Genomic DNA, 21,291 nt, shown 5'->3' with positions numbered 1-21,291 from the left:
AAAAAAAAAACCTGTAGAAAAGAAAAGCCTATAGAAAAGAAAATCCATATATATATATATATATATATATATATATATATATATATTTTTTTTTTTTTTTAAAGCTAACTGGAACTGGGGGAGATGACTGACCTTTATAAACGGTAGGTACTATCCATATCTTGTATGTATGAATCCCTGGGTTCAGTCCCACACAATATAAAGTGGTGGACACCTATGTTTGCAATCGTACATAGTGCTGCAGTAATCATTTAAAAGTGCCTTCAGGAGGGGAGGGATAGATAGCATAATGGTTATGCAAAGAGACTCCATGCCTGAGGCTCTGAAACCCTAGATTCAGTCCATAACACCCTAAGCCAGAGCTGAGCAGTGTTCTGGTTAAAAAAAAAAATTAAAAGTGCCTTAAGAACTTCTTCTAGCGTTTGCCCTTCTTCCGTAGCCAGTCAACAGCGTCAGGTTGAGCCTGATGTAAAGTTTCGAGACCTCCTTTGAATCTGGAGAGGTGGCAGTTGTTGACTATGTGGGTCATAGTCTGTCTGGAGCCGCAGGGGCAGTTCGGGTCATCTCTGGCTACCCAGCGATGGAACATAGCGGCGCACCGGCCTTAAGAACTATTTAGATGTCACTGCCCAACCTCCCCAACTCCACCCCATCTCAATAACTCCCATCAGTTTAATGAAGAACCAGATTAATTAACACATGCAGGCATGAATGCAAGCCAACATGAATAAGTGATCAGACTGCTTCCTCTTACTTGGAAAACTACCTCTTCCTATGAACTTCTCCTAAGACCACCTACCCGGAACTTAGTGGATTTCTAGACTGGGTTTCCTCCCACCTTACAATCTCTCTACTATTTGTTTAACCAGAGCACTGCTCAGTCTGCTTACTGCAGTGCTGAGGACTGAGCCTGGGAAGTGGGAGCCTCAAACAAGAGAGCTTTTTTGCATAACCATTGCGCTATCTGTCCACCCTTTTTGTACTGGATGATCCTCCACTGGTTGCGTGACTGCCTGTTGTCACTCAGGGCCAACTCAGCTTTCCCAAATTTTATTTTCTGATAGTCCTTACACTTTGCTTCCCCTGCTATAATGGAACTTTCTCTCCCTAGCATAGTCACAGGCTCACTGTCCCATGCTGAAAGCACCCTCTGCCCCCATGATCATGCCTCTTTGCGCAAAGACATCTATGCAGAACGGTACCGTTGCTCTGGAATAGTGGAGAAGGCAGGCTCGACCAGTTATGCACAGACAGAGTTAGAACCAAGGCATGAAGCCTACCTTTCCAGTGTGGCTGTCTTGATCTTTTCCAAGTTAAGCTGTTGTTGGAGCTCTTCTGCTTTCCCCAGGAAGGGACGGAGAACTCGACTTCTGATCAGTCCTGTCGCAGAAGGTCTCTCCTCTGGATCTGGGTGGATCATGTTCTGAGGGCCCAGGGTCAAAGGGAGACAATGGAGGTGACAATTCTGGGGAGAATTCCCCCTCCCAAGCCAACTCCAATCTGCCTTCTGCTGGGGGGTTTTGTGCAAACTCTGCTGCACTTGTGTACAGAAGGAAGACACACATGTGAATGCAAGGCAAGCAGGAGCAGGAATGCCCCTGTGTGGTAGCATCAGTCATCCGCAGTTTTTACTAAGTATAAACTTCAGAGTTAAATGACTGATTCACCCAGTGCCTTCATTTTCTTTTTTTTTTTTTCTAACTGCCCACACAATGAACCCACTGCTTCCAGCAGCCATTTATTCTTTCTATTTTTTGTTTTATAGGACAGAGAGAAATTGAGATTGAAGGGGGATATAGAGGAGAGAGAAGAAGAGACACCTGCAGACCTGCTTTAAGCTCAGAAAGCATCCTTCCTGCAGGTCGGAACCAGTGGGAAGGGAGGGGGCTTGAACCTGGGTCCTTGTACATGGTAACATATGCGCCCAACCAAATGCACGACTCTCAGCCCCCTATCTTAATTTTTTTCCCTATCTTAATTTTAATAGGAGAGAATTGATGTCCTAATATTTGAAAAGTAGTTGTCTAAGTTATTGACAAGTTGATAGTTACTGATCTTCAATATAAAAAGGCAGCCTATGGAGAGAGTATTTGAAAACTGTAGATTAAATAAAGGGTTAACCAAAAGGGAATAAAAAAATAATAAAATAATAAAATTTAAATAAATAAATAAATAAAGGGTTAACATCCCAAGTACATGAGGAAGGTTACAACTCAGTAACAACAGAAATAAACTAGGGGGCCTAGTTGATTTTGTAAAATCAAGTCTGGGATAGGGAACTTTTATTTTTTCCACCAAGGGTCATTTGTACATTTATAGCACATAAACTTATCAACTTTAAAACTAGCCCTTGGAGCCAGGCGGTGGCACACCTGATTGAGTGCACACATTACAGTGTACAAGGTCCCATGTTCAAGCCCCTGGTCCCTGACTGCAGGGGGAAAGCTTCACATGTGGTGAAGCAGGGCTGCAAGGCTATCCCTCTATCTCCCCCACCCTTCTCAATTTCTCTCTGTCTCTATGCAATAAATTTAAAAAATAGCCTTTAATATTACTATGAAAAGAAGTGTGGAGGCTGGGCATTGGCACACCTGGTTAAGTGCATATTACCATGCACAAGGACCCAGGTTCAGGCCCCCACTCCCCATCTGCAAAGGGGAAGTGTCACAAGCAGTGAAACAGTGCTTCAGGTGTCTATCTCCCTTGCCCTTTCTATTTCACTCTGTACTATCAAATTGAAAAAATGGCTGCCGGGAGCAGTGGAGTCATCATGCAGGCACTGAGCCTCAGCAACAATCCTACTGGCAAAAAAATAAAAGTGTGGTTGTTTGGCAGGGTAAGACTAAGTGATTTCTCCAGGTCGTATATGGTGGGTGGGCTGCATAGTCCCAAGAAGAAGTATCACATATCCATTTTTTTTTTTAGCATTTTGCTAAGTTTCTTGATGTATTTTGTTCATGCCTTTGTTTCAACACAGTACCATCCTTTCCTTGTCCCTACACATAATCAGATATGATGAACTATAGACAACACAGATTTCAGAATTGACAATGGTTTTCTCCCAATAGTGAAAATGATTGTTGGTACTGCCACTCAATAATTTTAGCTTGTATTTTCTTTAATGCATTCAAAGACCAACTTTTTAGTAATACCACTGACCATAGTTAAAGAGACCAGGTTTGAGTGGGAGTTAGTCAAAGACGACACTACAAAATCAAGGAATTACTCCTTGGTTTCCTCAACTGTTCACTTGACTATTGAGAAGGACAAAAAAAAAATGTAACAGAATTTTTAAACAGCCATATAAGTTCTAAGTTTTATCATGGTCTTTTAGTTTGAGAAACTTTCAGTCTAGGGCACACACAGTGTGTGTGTGTGTGTGTGTGTGTGTGTGTGTGTGTGTGTGTGTGTGTGTGTGTGTGTGTGAATGAACCCAGGATCTCACACATGAATGATTCTGCTGACCAGAATCCCTGAGTCAATTTATTATTCATATATATCTGGCCTGTACTCTGTAACAATACCAGTGTTCATTTATCTGATAGAACAGGGAAACTGAGGGGTAAGGGGGGAGATAGAAAGAGATATAGAGACTTACAGACCAGTTGTAAAGCCTCCCCCACTGCAGGTGGAGATTAGGAAATGAACTAGGGTCCTTTTACAACATATCATGTGTGCTCAACCAGGTGTACCACCAGCCAGCCCCCCACCCATTTTTTTATTCTGTAGATTTAAGGAAAGAAGGAGAAAAGGGAAGTAGAAAGGTAAAGACAGGAGAGACACTTAAACACCACTTCACCATCCACGGAACTGTCCATGGGACTCCTGAATGGTACCAAGGTTCAATCCCAAGGCCTGGTGCATGGCAAGGCATGCGCTTGGCATGTACTCTATTGGAAAAGCTAGCTCTCCTCCTGTCCTACATCTAAGCTTCTGAGTCACTTTCTATTCCTCTGTTCTACTTGTCCTTCTCCACAAATCTTCCATTACATTTAAAAAAAAAACAACAGATATTTCCATCTTCTCTTCCCCTCCCCTAAGAGGTATCACCTTGAGTAGATGACAGAAGTTTTCTGAGAGCTCCTGAGGAATTCTGGGAAGGTTACCCTCACGGATGTGATGCCACGCGTCACCATTGAGAGGTAGTTCCTCGGCTCCTCCCGCCACTGTAATTGTTAATCCCAAGGCAAATATGTCTGCTTTGGGAAGTTTCTCGTAATTCTGAAAAAAAAAAAAAAAAAAAGACATGAGAAAGGCCAGTTAGTTGGTCTGGCTAAAGGAGGGAATAAAGACTAAAATGATACTGGTAAGAGATTTTCATTAGATGAATTTGAGCTCTAGCCACACACAGTGGGCAAGGTTACTTTGCTGTGCCTCCTGGTTTATTTATTTATTATTAACTTGTTATTGGATAGACAAAGAAATTGAGAGGGGAGGGAGAGACACCTATAAGCCCCACTTTCACCACTCATGAAGCTTTCCCCCTGCAGGTGGGGACCAGGGACTTGAACCTGGGTCCTTGTGCACTATAGTGTGTGAGCTTAACCACATGTGCCACCACCTGGCCCCACCTCCTGGTTTATTTCTAGAGATGGAAAGTGGCACACAAACCCACCTGATAGACATGAATGTGGCCTGCAGAGTCTAACAGAAACTTAGCACCATTTTGCACACTTAGCTTAACATATATTTGATGTACAGATTGATCGTGTCTGGATGATCACAGACAGGAAGGTTCACTTCACTCCAAAAAACCCTACACAATGTTATAACTTTTTTAGATTTAGGTCAGAGCCATTCTAGAAGGTGGGACATAACTCAAAGTAAACTCAGTGCCCAGAGTTGAAAGTATGATGACATGGCAATGATGAGCTGACCTCATAAAGATTTCCTTCCTACTAGGCAATCCATGAGTTTAGAAATTCTAAGAAATACTAAACACAGGAAAATACTTTAACATCAAAGTGAATACTGATTAATGCCCAGGTGAACCAACTTCCCTCATATTGTATTGGAGGAAAAAAAAAAGTAGTCTTGGGAGTCAGGTGGTAGCGTAGCGGGTTAGGCGCAGGTGGCTCAAAGCACAAGGACAAGTGGAAGGATCCCGATTCGAGCCCCCGGGTCCCCACATGCAGGGGAGTCGCTTCACAGGTGGTGAAGCAGGTCTGCAGGTGTCTATCTTTCTCTCCTGCTTGTCTTCCCCTCCTCTCTCCATTTCTCTGTCCTATCCAACAACAATGACAACAAGAATAACTACAATAGTAAAACAACAAGGGCAACAAAAGGGAATAAATAAATATTTTTTTTAAAAGTAGTCTTCTCTCCTCATTGATCTCCATTTTAAATTGGAAAGGGGATCATATGCTTAAGTTACATACTTTTCATTTCTTACATTGTGAGTCTTGGTTATATAAAAATATTACAGGGCTGGGAAGATGGCATAATGGATCTGCCTCTACTTCCCTCATCTGTACCTCTTGCAAAATCTCCTTTGCCAGGAAGCGACTGTCACCCTCCTCTACTTTGGGTGCTGTTATAGATGTCACATGGCCCAAGTCACCTAAAAAACAACAACACACATGGTTCTTTAGAAGTGTGTCATAGAACTAGTCAGTGGAGTTATTGGTAAGAATTTTAGAGGACACTAGTATGCTGGCCAGGCTAGGAGGCAAACTCACCAATTTTATATGTCACATTGGCAGAGAGAAACCAATCATCTTCATTTTCACTTTCTTCTGGGAGCATAGGGGAGTCACCTTGCATCTTACGACAAATGAAGATGTTACCTGGGATAGGACAGAATGGTAATGAACTTTTTTACCCCAAAGAATCTTTTCTGTATTTTTTTTTTTTTCATTTCAGTTCCCCCCTCCTTTGTCTCTTCTACTGGGACCAAATAATAAACTACAAGTTTCTTTTCTTCTGTGGACTCAGACTTCTAAATAACTCAACAATACATTAGAACTAAGTGAAACTAATCTCATATGACTCCCATGTTCTCAGGCATATGGAGTACCAAAACAAAGAGATAAGCAACACCCAGAAAATAACATTTCCTTTACATCTCACAGTGAATCCCCAAACTCTTCACTTCCTGTGCACTGGATCAGTGCTGAATTAGAGCACAGTACTAATCATAAACACAGTAAGGAAAAACCAACATGTTTAATATCAAAGCTTTAATACCTGTGTTGTATGGAAGGAGAGAAGGTTAGCACAAAACTTTGATACCTATTTTCTTTTTTAAAAATGTATTTATTCATTCATTCATTATTGGATAGAGACAGAGAGAGGGGAAGGAAAGATAGAGAGGGATAGAGACAGAGAGATACCTGGAGCCCTGCTTGATCATTTGTGAAGCTTTCCCCCTGCAGGTGGGGAACAAGGGGCTTGAATCTAGGTCTTCGTGGACTGTAATGTGAGTGCTTAACCAGGTGTGCCACTGCCTGGCTCTCCCAATACTTTTTTTTTTTTAACTTGGTCTCACCATCTGAGAAAGAGTCTTTTCCTTCTCTGCTCCCCTGGAGGCCAAAGAGGGGAAATAGCTACAGCTATTTAACTGAACATTTGTTGGCAGAAACAAATGAAAGAAAGGAATTAAAGAGGCTGGGCAGTGGCATGGCCAGTTGAGCACATGTTAGCATGTGGAAGGACCTGGGTTCAATCCTTTGGTCCCCACGTGCAAAGGGGAAACTTCACTAGCAGTCAAACAGTGCTACAGGTGTCTCTCCTTTACTATCTCCATCTTCTCTCTGCATTTTCTCTGTCTCTATACAATACATAAAAATAAATAAATAACCATCAATATTTTTGACATTTGGTAGACATAGGCCAAGATCCTGATAATGGGAGGTGAAGGAGTAAACATGACTAGAGGACCAGAGAGGAGCCATACTGACTAGGTTTGATGTCCAGATGCACCATGCCAGAGTTGTGGATGTACTTAAGCCCAAGGGAGACTTGTAGAAGTATGTCCTTGAGTTTTGCCTCTGGGAAATGATTGCCTGTTTTTGCATTTTCAGAGATTGCAGCCTGCAAGCTTCCACCTGGGAGAGAACAATGGAAAGCAGTTTCCCCACTGGGTATCAGGGAAGTAGGGATGTTACAGATGAAAACATAGTAAACATTCAATAAATTCCTTATGAATGATTGCAGTTCAACACGTCTAGATTATAAACATAATATCTGTGTCCTGCCAGCCTCACAGGAAAACTACAGAGAGGAATTATAGAGCTAGGAGAGGAAAATAACTCAATGTCCAACTACTCAATAGCTTCAAGTTTGTCCCAATCAACATTTTTTAATTTTTTTTTCCTCCAAGGTTATCGCTGGGGCTCGGTGTTTGCACTGTGAATCCACTGCTCCTGGAGGCCATTTTTTCCATTTTTGTTGCCTTTATTGTTATTGTTGGATAGGATAGAGAGAAATCAAAAGAGGAGGGGAAGACAAGGGGGGAGAGAAAGATACCTGCAGACCTGCTTCACTGCTTGTGAAGCGAACCTCTGCAGGTGGGGAGCTGGGGACTCGAACTGGGATCCTTGCGCTGGTCCTTGCGCTGATTCATGCCATGTGCACTTAACCTGCTGCGCTACTGACTGGCCCCTCTTTTTAAAATTTTACCTCATTATTTGTCAGAAGAACAGGCAGGCCCATCCATGTAGCTACTAATGACATTGTTGATTTTTTAAAAATTGCTTATTCACTTGTTTATTCTGCAGATAAATACAGAAGTAGAAAGGCAGAGATTGAAAGAAACCAGAGCACGGAAGCTTCCTTCAATGCAGTGTTGGTAGTGGTGGGAGGGGTGGAATCAAGTTCCAGCCTGAGTTGCTCATGTGGCAAATAAAAATTATTATTATTATTATTATTATTATTATTATTATTATTATTATTAATTATTGACCCCAGTGAGCTGTCAGTTTCACCAGCTCTTGACGAATAATCAGTGTCAGGCTAGGAAGTATGGATCATTAGTAATGTTAATGGAATTGACATTACATTCAATTCCATTTAAAAATATGATATTTAATGATTGCCAACCCAAGGAAAGCTCTAATTCAAGTCCTGTCTGACTTTTTCTCAGACTAATCACAAGTGCTAAGTTCTTACTATATACATATCAGTCACTGGTCATGTGCCAATTCTGAAACTCCTTTCTTAAGCGTTATCACGTCTTTGCTCTAGAAGATTGAGTGACATCCCAGTGATCACACAACTAGTTGGTGGCTGAGCTGGGGTTTGGAACCCAGGTCTGCTCAACTACAAAGCCTAGACCTCTCTGCACCCTCTTGCATCCAGAGAGATACCATTTGGCTATGTGACAGGCTGTCTCTTTGATACTTATTCGTGGTAGTAACTCAAAAAGAATAAAATTCCTTTGTATAGAAGTTTTTTTTTTTTCTTTCTCTAGAGTTAGATGCAGTATCATGTCAAGTCTATGGAAGGTATTTACATGCTGGGGGAAATTAGAAGGTTCTTTGTAATAGAAACAGTCATCCCATTTGACTGCTTTTGCAAAGATTAAAGCTTTACATTGCTCCCACTCAGGTTAAAATCAGTTTTAATTTATATGCTTGACTAGCATAGGCAATTTAATAATTGGGCTATATGTCCTTGTTAGTAGCTAAAAGTTATGGAAATCAAACCATCTTTCTTATAGAGAGGAAGAAGGTAAAGGAATAGAGACTCTTAGATCTCAATAGGAGAGATTGAGGATGAGAAGACAATTAAGAAAAACCTGTCAGTCACAAGTAAAATGGAAGGAAGGGCCCATACCATTCCCTCCCCCAAAAGAGATTAGAAAAGGGGGTTTGGAAATAATATTGCATCCGCCGATCACAACCTAACCAAAGCAACGATTGCCATCTGAACATGCTTCACCTCAGCCTGTATCCAGAGACTTCACGTGTGGAATGACAACCCTTCAGCTTCATTACTCGGGTGAGACCTTTCCTTTAATAGTACACTCTAATTTCATCTCAGGTTGTTCACTTTCTAACAAAGTCCCATAACCTAGATATACACCAGTTTCTGTGAGAGAGAGCTTATGTGCACACGTATCCATAAACTACTGCAAAATATATACCTGAAAGCAGGATTACACTAGAGTTTGCAGTGAGTACCTCCCTAACACTTCCTCTCCACTATTCCAAGCTTGGGATCCATGATTGCTCAACAAATTGTTTGGCTTCATATGTTAACTCTCTTTTCAATCACCAGGTTCCAGATGCCACCTGGATGCTGGCTAGGCTTCCCTGGATTGAAGACCCCACCAATGTGTCCTGGAGCTCAGCTTCCCCAGAGACACACCCTACTAGGGAAAGAGAGAGGCAGACTGGGGGTATGGACCAACCAGTCAACGCCCATGTTCAGCGGGGAAGCAATTACAGAAGACAGACCTTCTACCTTCTGCAACCCTCAACGACCCTGGGTCCATGCTCCCAGAGGGATAGAGAATGGGAAAGCTACCATGGGAGGGGGTGGGTTATGGGGATTGGGTGTTGGGAATTGTGTGGAGTTGTACCCCTCCTACCTTATGCTTTTGTTCACTAATCCTTTCTTAAATAAAAAATTAAAAAAAAAAAAAAGAAAACAGGGTTTGGGTTGAACATGTTTGAAGGGGGAAAACTCATAATATTCACTTTAACTCTGTGAGAAATCAATCTATAAAGGAGGTCATGAGGGATATTCTAAATCACAATGCAGGTTATATACAAATTTTCCTGTGTTTCTTGCATTTCAGGCTCATTTATTTCCCTGGCTTTCATTCAGTCTACTTTTCTACTTTACCATGAGGAGCACTTTTGAAGCAAAATATCTCCCAAAGTAACAAAGACATAATTACTGTTTGTCAACCCTTTACTCAGTGAGTAAAAGGGTTAAAACTGAAGCACCACTCTTTGTGAGTTAAGTAGCTCAGAAATAAGTTTGACCTTTTACTGTGACTATATGATCCTGAAAACCCTAGGAAAATATACTCGAAGCCACTGAGCTTCAGTCCTAGCACCTGACTTCATGCCTCTATGTTGGTGAGAATGCATACCACCAAGGTCAAAGGCAAGAAAACAGAAAAACAACAAAGCAAGCTCAGGAGTCCACTTCGAAAATCAAAAATTGACTCTATTACTTTACCACTCTCCAATGACTGAGCTTTATGCTTTATTGTTTTAGAGTACTTAGCAAGTAGAATAAAGACTATTTTTACCCCCTCAAACTACCAGAACGGAAGTTCTCTAAGAATTAAGTGAGAAGGGAGTGGTGCTTCTGTGGATATTAAGCACACCAGATTTGAAAGAAATTCATAATAGCACAAACTTGAAATTCCTTTTTCAACTTGTTTTCTCCCATTCCCTGAGTCCCAGCAAGACTGCAGTGCAGTAGTTGAAGTATGACTACTACCTGGTATAAATTGTGAGGATACAAAGATTTTTTCCCCCCTGCAGAATTAGAAGTTCACAACCCTCTCAACATGGTCAGTCTATGCACTCACCATTGCAATATTCATTCTGGATGATCATGTGGTCATCTTCTGCCCATGAGGAATAATAACGGACCACGTGTGGGTGATGCCCCAGCACTGCATGAGCATAAACTTCATGCAAAACCAAACTTCTAAGATAGAAGAGTATTGCAACAAATTAATCAAGTTAATACACATGTTCTTCCTATTCTCAAAAGGCTCTTCCCAAAATGCTACATACTGACCTCCCCCTCCATCTTTTCTATGAAGACTAGATAGTCAATATGTACAATCCTGGGGAGAAGTATTCTTTCTAGAATAACAGATCTCAAGACAAGAAATACACATTTAGTATTATGTAGATAAATTTCAGATTAAAGATGAAGAAGTCCAAAGTCTGTAATTTTAATAACAGCTTTACAATTCCAAAGGTACTCAACTCATTTGATGATCTTGTGAAAGGTTCTGTAGAGCGTTTGATTGCATAGACACACCCATCCAGCCTCTTGATGCACTTGTAGACTGTACCAAATTCCCCAACTCCGATTTTTCCCACCTCTAAGAATTCTTTTTCATAGCGGGAAGCCATGCTGGTTTCTCGTAGAACACATCTCTGGAATATTTTGACAAGCACTTAAAAAGCAAGTCTTCACAGACTTTATCAGCAATAAAATTGAGGCATATTGTATTTTTTAGTATCTCAAACATTTTCTAAAGGACTTTTGAGGCACAGCCATTGGACTATGAACCTATCTGCATAGTAGCAAGAAATTTCCCAATTGCTGACTATTCTCACCACACTCTGAAAACCTTTCTTATGTAACTCTCAGCTGCCACTTCTGTTCTAGTTTGTCTTTGTATAATTTATGTTTTTCTCTACCAGGCCATAGTCTTCTCTGTATATTACTAGAGAAAACTCATCTACTTACAGTCAGAGCTACTGTTCTCAGTGTCTGGGATATGAGCAGAACATGTCATTTGTTTATTAAATTTTTTTAAATATTTATTTTATTTATTCATTCCCTTTTGTTGCCCTTGTTTTATTGTTGTAGTTATTATTGTTGTTGTCGTTGTTGGATAGGACAGAGAGAAATGGAGAGAGGAGGGGAAGACAGAGAGGAGGAGAGAAAGATAGACACCTGCAGACCTGCTTCACCACCTGTGAAGCAACTCCCCTGCAGGTGGGGAGCCGGGGTTCGAACCGGGATCCTTATGCCGGTCCTTGTGCTTTACGCCACCTGCGCTTAACCCACTGCGCTACAGCCCGACTCCCTTGTTTATTAAATTTTAAGACACCTCCTTTTGGTTCTTATCTATTTTACACTCTGGCTGCTGTATCTTGGGTCATCAGGATTATTTTGCATAGAAAAACAAAAATATATCACAACTTTTCCAATAACCCCATATTTTCATCTCAAGATGAATACATATACTTGCACTTGTTTGTTCTGAACACTTGGATTTAGTTTATTTCCCCAAATATCTAAGTCTGTGGGACTGAGTTTTCAATCTGATTTCAGAATATGTGCTCTGATCTTTAAAGCACTGATCCTACAAACCAGCTAGCAACACCATTCATGGTTCAACAAGGAGAAACCCAAACAATTCTCTGAACATTATTTTACCAGAGCACTGCTAAACTCTGGCTTATGGTAGTGCAGAGGATTGAACCTGGGACTCTGAAACCTCAGGCATGAGTCTGTTTACATAACCATGATGCTATCTACCATCACCCTGAAGCTCTTTTATCAGTTTCCTTCCTTGTAAAGCAAGAATCATAATCACTCTCCAGGATTATTTTATTTATTTTTTTTTAAATAATTTATTTCTTTATTGGGTAATTAATGTTTTACATTCAACAGTAAATACAATAGTTTGTACATGCATAACATTCCCCAGATTCCCATTTAACAATACAACCCCCACTATGTCCATCATCTTTCATGGACCTGTATTCTCCCCACCCACCCACCCACCCCAGAGTCTTTTACTTTGGTGTAATACTCCAATTCCATTTCAGGATTATTTTAAATGTTACATGACTCCCTGATATTTATTCCATATTGTATATTATATGTTTAATTGTAATATATACACACATATCTGTATACTATATGCTTATATGTACACTTACATATGCATTCTATATAACTTAGATGAATGCCAAACCTATAGGAAATTTTCAGTAGATCTATATAGATTTATATATTTTTTAAATATTTTATTTATTTATTTATTTATTCCCTTTTGTTGCCCTTGTTTTATTGTTGTCATCGTTGGATAGGACAGAGAGAAATGAAGAGAGGAGGGGAAGACAGAGGGGGAGAGAAAGACAGACACCTGCAGACCTGCTTCACCGCTTGTGAAGCGATTCCCCTGCAAGTGGGGAGCCGGGGCTTAAACTGGGATCCTTAAATTGGTCCCTGCAGGGAGTCGGGCGGTAGCACAACGATTAAGCGCAGGTGGCGCAAAGCACAAATGACCGGCGAGAGGATCCCAAGCCCCCAGCTCCCCATCTGCAGGGGAGTCGGTTCACAAGCGGTGAAGCAGGTCTGCAGGTGTCTATCTTTCTCTACCCTCTCTATCTCCCCCTCCTCTCTCCATTTCTCTCTGTCCTATCCTACAACGAAGACATCAATAACAACAACAATAATAACCACAACAATAAAACAACAAGGGCAAAAACAAAGGGAAAATGAATAAATAAATATTAAAAAAAAACTGGTCCCTGCGCTTTGCTCCACCTGCGCTTAACCCGCTGCGCTACAGCCCAACTCCCTATATTTCTTTTTTTATACTTCTTTTCCCTTTTGTTGCCCATGTTTTTATTGTTATTGATGTTGTTAGATAGGACAGTGAGAAATCGAGAGAAGAGGGGAAGACAGAGGGGGGAGAGAGACACGAGCAGACCTTCTTCACAGCCTGTAAAGTGACTCCCCTGCAGGTGGAGAGCTGGGGTTCAAACTGGGATCCTTATGCCAGTCCTTGTGCTTCACGCCACATGCACTTAATCCGCTGTGCTACCGCCAGACTCCCAGATGTATATTTTTTTCTTTTAATATTTCTTTTTCCCTTTTGTTGCCCTTGTTTTTCATTGTTGTAGTTATTGTTATTGATGTTGTCGTTGTTAGGACAGAGAGAAGTGGAGAGAGGAGGGGAAGACAGAGGGGGGGAGAAAAAGACAGACACCTGCAGACCTCCTCCACCGCCTGTGAAGCAACTTCCCTGCAGGTAGGGAGCCGGGGTCTCGAACTGGTATCCTTACTCAGGTCCTTGCGCTTTGCGCCACGTGCGCTTAACCCGCTAAGCTACCGCTGACTCCCCCAGATTTATATTTCTAAACTCAAAATTTTCCCAACATCCCCACTAGCTAGAATATTTGTAATATTTTATTTTATTTACTAGATAGAGACAAATTGAGTGAAAAGGGAAATAAGGAGAGATACCTGTAGCACTGCTTCACCATTTGAGAAACTTCCCCCTGCAGGTAGGGACTGGGGATTTGAACCTGTGTCCTTTCTTGCACATTGCAATATGTGTGTTCAAGCAGGTGCACCACCACCCAGCCAAGAATATTTTCATCTAATTTGAACAGCTTTTTAAAAAATCTAGACAAGGTTAGTAATGTTAATGCTTTGTATCTATGAGGTCCTGGATTTGATCCCAGAGCAAACCAGTGAATACGGCAACACTGACTCTCATCAACTCTAATGCAATGTTCATTTCCAACCAGCTTCATCAACAAGGTCTACAAGTGCAATGGTCCCTAGCCTATTTTCAAATTCTGCTTCCTCACTGAATTTGCTACAGCAACTAATCCTAATATTAAGTTAGTCTTAGAAAATAATACTATTGAATCAGACATACCTACTTGCTTTCCCATGAGAAATGTGGGTTTCCTATATATTATTTATTATTATTGTTGTTGTTTTTGTTGTTATTACCACTAGAGTTATTGCTGGGGTTTGGTAGTTGTACTATGAATCCATCACTCTGGATGACCTTCAGTTCTCTCCTCCATGTGTATGAAAATGTTCCCTTGATCAAAGTAATAACCCTGAATACAATGGAAAGATCCAGCAATACACATATTTGACAACTAGTTAAGAATATAGACACTGTAGAGAGTGCAGATAAACTCAGCCACAACATCCATTTGCAATATACAAATTGTTGGTGGGTTATTGGGAGAAAAAAAAGGTGGGGTGGAGGGGGTTATGCTTACCTTGGCAGGAAGTCCTTGATCTGATGTCCCTTCCCCTGGACAGTCCTCACTAGAAAAAAAAAAAAACTGTTGTCAATGAATGTTAAGTATTTAGTGAGCCTTGTCCTTGCACTGCACTAAGTTTAAGAGCTCTAAAAGCAGGTGTGATCATTCCCTTCCTCTTCATTTTCCATGTGGGAAGAAAGATATAAAGACATTTCAATCTTAATCAGAATTAAGAAGATAGTTATCAAGGGATAGTACAGACAACACTTAGATTTTTTTAAAAATATTTTTATTTATTTATTATTGGATAAAGATAGAAATTGAGAGGGGAGGGAGGGAGAGAGAAGAGAAACAGACATCTGCAGCCTTACTTCACTACTTGTGAAGTTTTTCCCCTACACGTGGGCCCAGCAGCTTGAGCTTGGGTCCTTGTGCACTGTAATGTGAGTGCTTCACCAGGTGCACCACTACCTGCCTTCCCCCACCCCCCCCCACCCCACCCCACCCGCATCTGTTATTCCAAGAGTAGAAGCCTTTCTCAGAAGAAGGAATATATAAGCTAAGCTGTCAGGAATGAGTAGAACCCAGCTAAGGGGAAGGAGTGAGCAGGACTGCAGGCAACCGGAATAATATATGCTGAAAAGAGGTGGCAAGACAGAACGCAAGAGAGGAACAAATACCAGATCTCGCTCATAGGTGGACCTTAAACAAGGACAGAAAGGGAAAACACAAAATGACTGCATGTGGTATATAAAATCAAAGCAAAGGACTCTGGGGGTGAAGGGGGATTTGGGGTCCTGGTTTGTGATGGTGAGAAAAGACAGAAGTTGGGAGTGAGTGTGCTTTGCAGACACACGTTATGGGGAGATGAGAAATTGTACCCACGTATTAACAACTGTGCTGTAAACCACTACCCCCCCCCCCCACTACTACTAAAGTGATTTGGAAACAAAAAGAAAAAAAATAGTGCTGGGCAGGGATAGATAGCATAATGGTTATGCAAAGAGACTCTCATGCCTAAGGCTTCAAAGTCCCAGGTTCAATCCCCAGCACTACCATAAACCAGAGCTGAGCAATGCTCTGGTAAAAAAAAAAAAAAAAAAAGAAAAGAAAGAAAGAAAAAATAGTGCTTCTTACCACTACACTATAATAATCCTCATAACACCACCTTCCCTGGTAAATGGGCTTCCTGTTAAGTTCACAGGCTGACAACAAGTAAACCGAGCTTAACCTTGGTTTAAATGTTTTCAGCTACTTTTCGCTAAGAAGGAACTCTCTGAAAACCCTCAATTGCATTTTGGATCTTTTAAGCAAGATTTCAACGTCTAGATCAGCTAGTTGTTATCTTTCTTCTGGAGAAGGACAGAGTAGAAATAATATGTGGAAGGTATCACACTCATGGAAATCAACTGATGTAGATTTGTAATTTAGTTCTACCTTCTAATACTTTTGAAAACATTGTGTTCTTTGTTAGTCTGTTTTTGCCACTAGGGTTATCACTAGGGCTTGGTGCTTGCACAATGATGTTACTGTTTCTGGAGGCCTTGTTTTTCTTTTTAATTTTTTAATTTCTTAAATTTTTAAAATTTTTCTTTTTTCTAGAGACAAAGAAATGGGGAGAATTGGAGAGAAGAGACACCTACAATATGGCTCCACAGCTGTGGGGCTTCTCCCTCCCCATGGTTGGGGATCAGGATCTTGAACCCTGGTCCTTGAATATGGTAACATGTACCCTTTACTGGGTGCATAACTGCCCAGCCTTTGCGTTCAATTCTTTAGAGAGGGGGGAAAAAATTCCTTCTGGAAACACTAAGTAGCTAGTTTGATACTTTCATTGCCAGAAATTCAAATTAGCTATGTTCCCTTGTTAACTTTGTGAGAGGCAAAGCAGTTAATTATGATGGCTTACAGATCCCTAACTGATTAGACCAACAGAATTGAGTGAAAAAAAGTGGACCCTGTACTTGGGCTAATGACTTCTTTAGTTCAGACCAGGAACTAAAGTTTCTGGTAATGTTGAGAAAACGTGGCCACAAGGCTGATTAACCCAGAGTAATGGATTTTAAAGTGACAACTTAACCTAACACATTAGATAATCAGCAAAATGTTCATTGTTGGCTGTGCCTTCCACTGAGTACACAAGAGTGTAGATTGAGGGGTCTATTGTAGAGGTGCAGCCATTTTATTTATTTGTTTTATTTTTATTTATTGGATAGAAACATCCAGAAATTGAGAGGGAAGGAGGAGATAGACACCTGTAGCTCTGCTTCACCACTCGCAAAGCTTTCCCCCCTGCAGGTGGGGGCCAGGGGCTCGAACCCAGGTCCTTTCACTTGTAAGATGTCGCTCAACCAGGTGTGTGACCACCTGGCCCTGCAGCCATTCTATGTAAGAGATACTGGACTAGGGAGATGCTTAGCCTTAGAGCATAGACTTCCAGGCCTGAGTCATCAGGTTCAATTCCCGGCCAGGGCTGAATGATACTGTAGTTTCTCTGTACTGCTACATTTATTGCTCAGAAAAACAGTTTTCCAAACCAGAGATAGAATAAGGAAATGCCCTAGGGAGCCCAGGAGATAGTGCGCCTAGTTGAGGGCACACATTACAGTGTTCAAGGACTCAAGTTCAAGCTTCCTGGACCCCAGCTGCAGGGGGGAAGCTTCACAAGCAGTTAAACAATATTACAGATATCTCTCTCCCTCTCTCAATTTCTTTATCTATATCCAAAGTAAATAAATATCAATAAGTAAATCTTTTTTAATAAAGAAATGCCCAGGGGCCGAGAGGTGATGCACCTGGTTGAATAGGCATGTTACAATGCCCAACGACGGGGGTTCAAGCCATGACCCCCAGCTGCAGGGGGAATGCAGGTAACTGTTTTTCTTCCTCTCTCTCTTCCCTGATTCTTTTCAATTTCTCTATCTGATAAATAAAATTAAAAAATAAAACATTAAAAAAGAAATGGCCTTGATTAATATACAACCTTTTTTTCACAATATTTTTTTTAGATGGCATCTATTACTCCTTGGTAGACTGTCTGGAATCTGAAGTCTTTTTTTTTTTTTCTTGGTTTTGTTTTGCTTTGTTTATAGTACCACTAAAATCAATGCTACCATTCTTTTTTTTTTTTTTTCCTGCCATCAACCCTCTGTCACCTGCAAAGAACATCTAATCCTAGCTCTGTAACTCCTATCACCAGTCCCACAAGCTGGACTCAGGGCAGGAGTATACTACTTGATGTAGAAATGCACTTTATCCAAACTCTAGTCTCCTACTAGCCAGAGGAGATGGTCTGAATTCAACTCCATAGCCCACTCAGCTTCCCAATGACAGCCCGAGGTCTACAGCTTGCTGCCAGGCTATTCTTTTGTAGAGAAGGCAGCTTATAACACCATGTGGTATGCTTTAGACTGGAAAAAGATGCTAGAATCTTTGACCAGGCAGGAAAAAGCCAACACAGACAAGAAGGGGGGAGTGTGTGTGTACTATGTCAACATCATTCAAAAAATATTCTTGTTCCTAATTCCACTGTAACACTCTACCCAAGGCCCAACTCTGGTTCAGACAGAGGCAGTCAGTGGTGCACATACACATTTCCTCGGGCTTTCCTCTTGATGCTGGTTTGAAGAAACAGTTTTCTGTAGGACTCTGGGGTGAAGGGATTAATATTGACCAGAGCGGAGGAGGCCATCCGATCCTGGAAGGTGACAGGTGTGAGCCTCAGATGCTTAGAGCTTTTGGAGGGTTTTCCTGTCGATGAAATTCCTGATTGTTTTGGCAGACCCTGAGTGAGGATGACAAAGATATAATAAAAAGCAAATAACTATGGGTGAGTCAACAGAAGTAAAACATCTTACTGCTTTCACCCACCAAGTTGCAGTTGCTACAATGATTCCATCCTGACCTCCCTGGGGAGACAAACTCACTAATGTGTCCTGGAACGTGCTCACTTCCCCAGAGTCCTACCCCACTAAGGAAAGATAGAAACATGCTGGGGGATATGGATAAACCTATAATGTCCATGTCCAGTGGAGAAACAATTACAGAAGCCAGACCTTCCACCTTCTGCACCCTATGAAGAATTTTAGTCCATTTCTCCTAGTCTTGTTACCTCTAGGATATGCCCATACTTCTTGAAATTCCTTTTCTTTTTTTTTAAGTTTTTTATTTTTATTTTTTTAATTTTTTCCCTTTTGTTGCCCTTGTTGTTTTATTGTTGTAGTTATTATTGTTGTTGTTGTTGTTGTTGGATAGGACAGAGAGAAATGGAGAGAGGGAGGGGAAGACAGAGAGGAGGAGAGAAAGATAGACACCTGCAGACGTGCTTCACCGCCTGTGAAGCGACTCCCCTGCAGGTGGGGAGCCGGGGTTCGAACCGGGATCCTTATGCCGGTCTTTGTGCTTTGCGCCACCTGCGCTTAGCCCTCTGTACTATAGCCCGACTCCCGAAATTCCTTTTCTATGATTCCTTACCATCATACTTACCAGGTCAGTTCTAACCAAATAGCTACTGGTGCTGCCAACCCACATTGTGCTGCTATTGAAATCCTACTGTGGACTGTAGCCTGAGATACAAGTCTGAGAAGTCAACCTTGCAACTCTTCAAATCTGGTGCTCCACTCTGACACCACTCTCTGAAACAGCATTCTCATCCAACCTCAGGTTAGCTACCAAACACAAGCAAAACTATTATAGTTGTATGCCTCCAGGGACATGCCTAAAATGGTTCCCCTAGCTTTCTTCTACCCTAAAATCCCTAATCTCATCTGCTTTGATCCTACTTTCTGGTTCTTGTTCATTAACCATCTTGTCTCAACTTAGGTCATGCCACCTTCCAGATACCAGGCTACAGATGCTACCATGACTCCACCCTGACTTCTCTGGGCAGATGATCTCACCAATGTGTCCTGGACCCTCGTGTCTCCATTGCTCTGGTCCACTAGGGAAATATAGAAACAGGCTGGGGGTATGGGTCAACCTGTCAACACCCATGCTCAGTGGAGATGCAGTTACAGAAGCCAAGACTCCTACCTTCTGCTCCCCATCAACAACTTTCATCCATGCTCCCAATGGGGGAGAAGCGATAGGATGAAGATCAGGGGACTCTGAACTCCAACTCCATCAGCAACCAGAGAGAGAGAAGGAAAAGGAGAGGGACATATGGAGGTAGCTTTGATGTCATTAGTGGTTTAGAGGGAAAAAGGGTTGAATGAGGAAAAGAAGGGGTAACTTTGTATAAATGTAGACAGATAGTCGTAGAGAAGATGGTCGGCCCATGTCTACAACTTTAGGGGAACTGTGGTGGATTGCAGTGGGGAGAGTGAAGATTTAGAACTCTGGTGATGGGAATGGTGTGGATTCTACCCCTTGACATGTAATTCTGTAATAAAATAAATAAATAAATAAATAAATAAAACTTTCAGAATAGAGTAAAATATATTTTATAGAAAAGCAGTCAGTAAAGATACCTTAAGCATAAACATAGGGAAAAAAAAAAAGAATTTTGGTCCATACTCCCAGAGGGGTAAAGAATAGGGAAGCTTCCAATGGAGGGGTTGGGACATAGAACTCTGTTGGTGAGAACTGTATGGAATTGTGCCCCTGTTATCTCACAATCTTGTTAATTATTATTAAATCACTAATAAAAACTTCTATATGCATTAGCTGATTAGACCAAACAGCACTATCCCTGAAAGAACTCTTGGAGGTGGTCTTATTCCTTCCAAACCAGTTGCAGTAGGGCTGTTCTTACTGGGAAAAATACAGATTCACTATTTTCATTTTCTGATCCATGAGACCACAAAACCCACATGGGAATCTGTGCTTGCATTATGCTCCACATCACCTTCTGCTGGACAGTTATAATAGCCATCTATAGAAACCACCATTTCTAGTCCTGCAACCAACTTGTAAGTTGACTTCATCAAAGTTTAGACAAACAAGAATAACTTCAGAAGACCTGGCCTTTAGGTAGACCTTAACCTCCCCTCAATTACCCAAGCAAACATTTGTTTTGGTATCTAGCAAGCTTCAGGTGTTGAGCTATATTCTGAAGGTGGGGGTGGTATATTCCAGCTCTTACAAAATCTGTCAGCCAAAGGATTCAGGGAGTGTTTCAGGGAAAGATGTATTATGTAAGGGAAAGATCTCCTCACCAATCTAAACATGGAAGAAGCCATGTCTGATTCCACTTGAATATAGCCCCAAATGAGATGAGTTCCATAAGTACAGACAATAATAAAGAACACCCTAGGCCCTATGGAACCGGAGCTTGGCAATGACTAACACCAGCACACTGATAACTAGAAACAGATGCAGAACTCACCAATCCAAGTGGGTTACAGGAAAAACTCAGAACTAAAGCCTATCCAGAATGAAGCTCAAGGGCAGAGGGGAGGGGTCAAAGCAAGGGACTCTGATTAGGCAGCAGAATGTTATTCTGACCTAGGTGTCAAGACACCAGAAGGATGCCTGTGTGAATTCTATGTCCACAGCTCAGGAAGCTGGACATCTTCAAGATAATAGCAATGCCCTTGGGGGCCACAATCCCCTTATAGTATAATAACTGCAGCATAAGGCTCTCTTGAAGAACTTTACTGTTGTGATAGCGTTGGCTCATGAC

At 41.4% G+C, this 21,291-nt stretch overlaps 2 protein-coding genes across 2 annotated transcripts in view; both read right to left on the bottom strand.

Annotated features, from left to right (window-relative positions):
• The window catches only part of AGK (acylglycerol kinase), a 344,250-nt gene that overhangs the window by 102,479 nt on the left and 220,480 nt on the right, over positions 1-21,291 (bottom strand). The gene's annotated exons all lie outside the window — the stretch shown is intronic.
• The window catches only part of WEE2 (WEE2 oocyte meiosis inhibiting kinase), a 30,762-nt gene that overhangs the window by 1,025 nt on the left and 8,446 nt on the right, over positions 1-21,291 (bottom strand). The window contains exons 3-11 of the mRNA XM_007532086.1: positions 18,260-18,453; positions 14,685-14,733; positions 10,900-11,072; positions 10,490-10,611; positions 6,900-7,046; positions 5,679-5,786; positions 5,475-5,560; positions 4,051-4,221; positions 1,281-1,423 (exon numbers count right to left, since the gene is read on the bottom strand). Coding sequence (XP_007532148.1) covers positions 1,281-1,423; positions 4,051-4,221; positions 5,475-5,560; positions 5,679-5,786; positions 6,900-7,046; positions 10,490-10,611; positions 10,900-11,072; positions 14,685-14,733; positions 18,260-18,453 — 1,193 coding nt within the window. The remainder of the gene's footprint in view (positions 1-1,280; positions 1,424-4,050; positions 4,222-5,474; positions 5,561-5,678; positions 5,787-6,899; positions 7,047-10,489; positions 10,612-10,899; positions 11,073-14,684; positions 14,734-18,259; positions 18,454-21,291) is intronic.

Source organism: Erinaceus europaeus, chromosome 8 (assembly GCF_950295315.1).
Source record: "Erinaceus europaeus chromosome 8, mEriEur2.1, whole genome shotgun sequence".
Taxonomy (NCBI): Eukaryota; Metazoa; Chordata; class Mammalia; order Eulipotyphla; family Erinaceidae; genus Erinaceus; species Erinaceus europaeus.
Note: the sequence above shows the minus strand (reverse complement) of the source record. Positions and strands in the feature narration are given on the sequence as shown.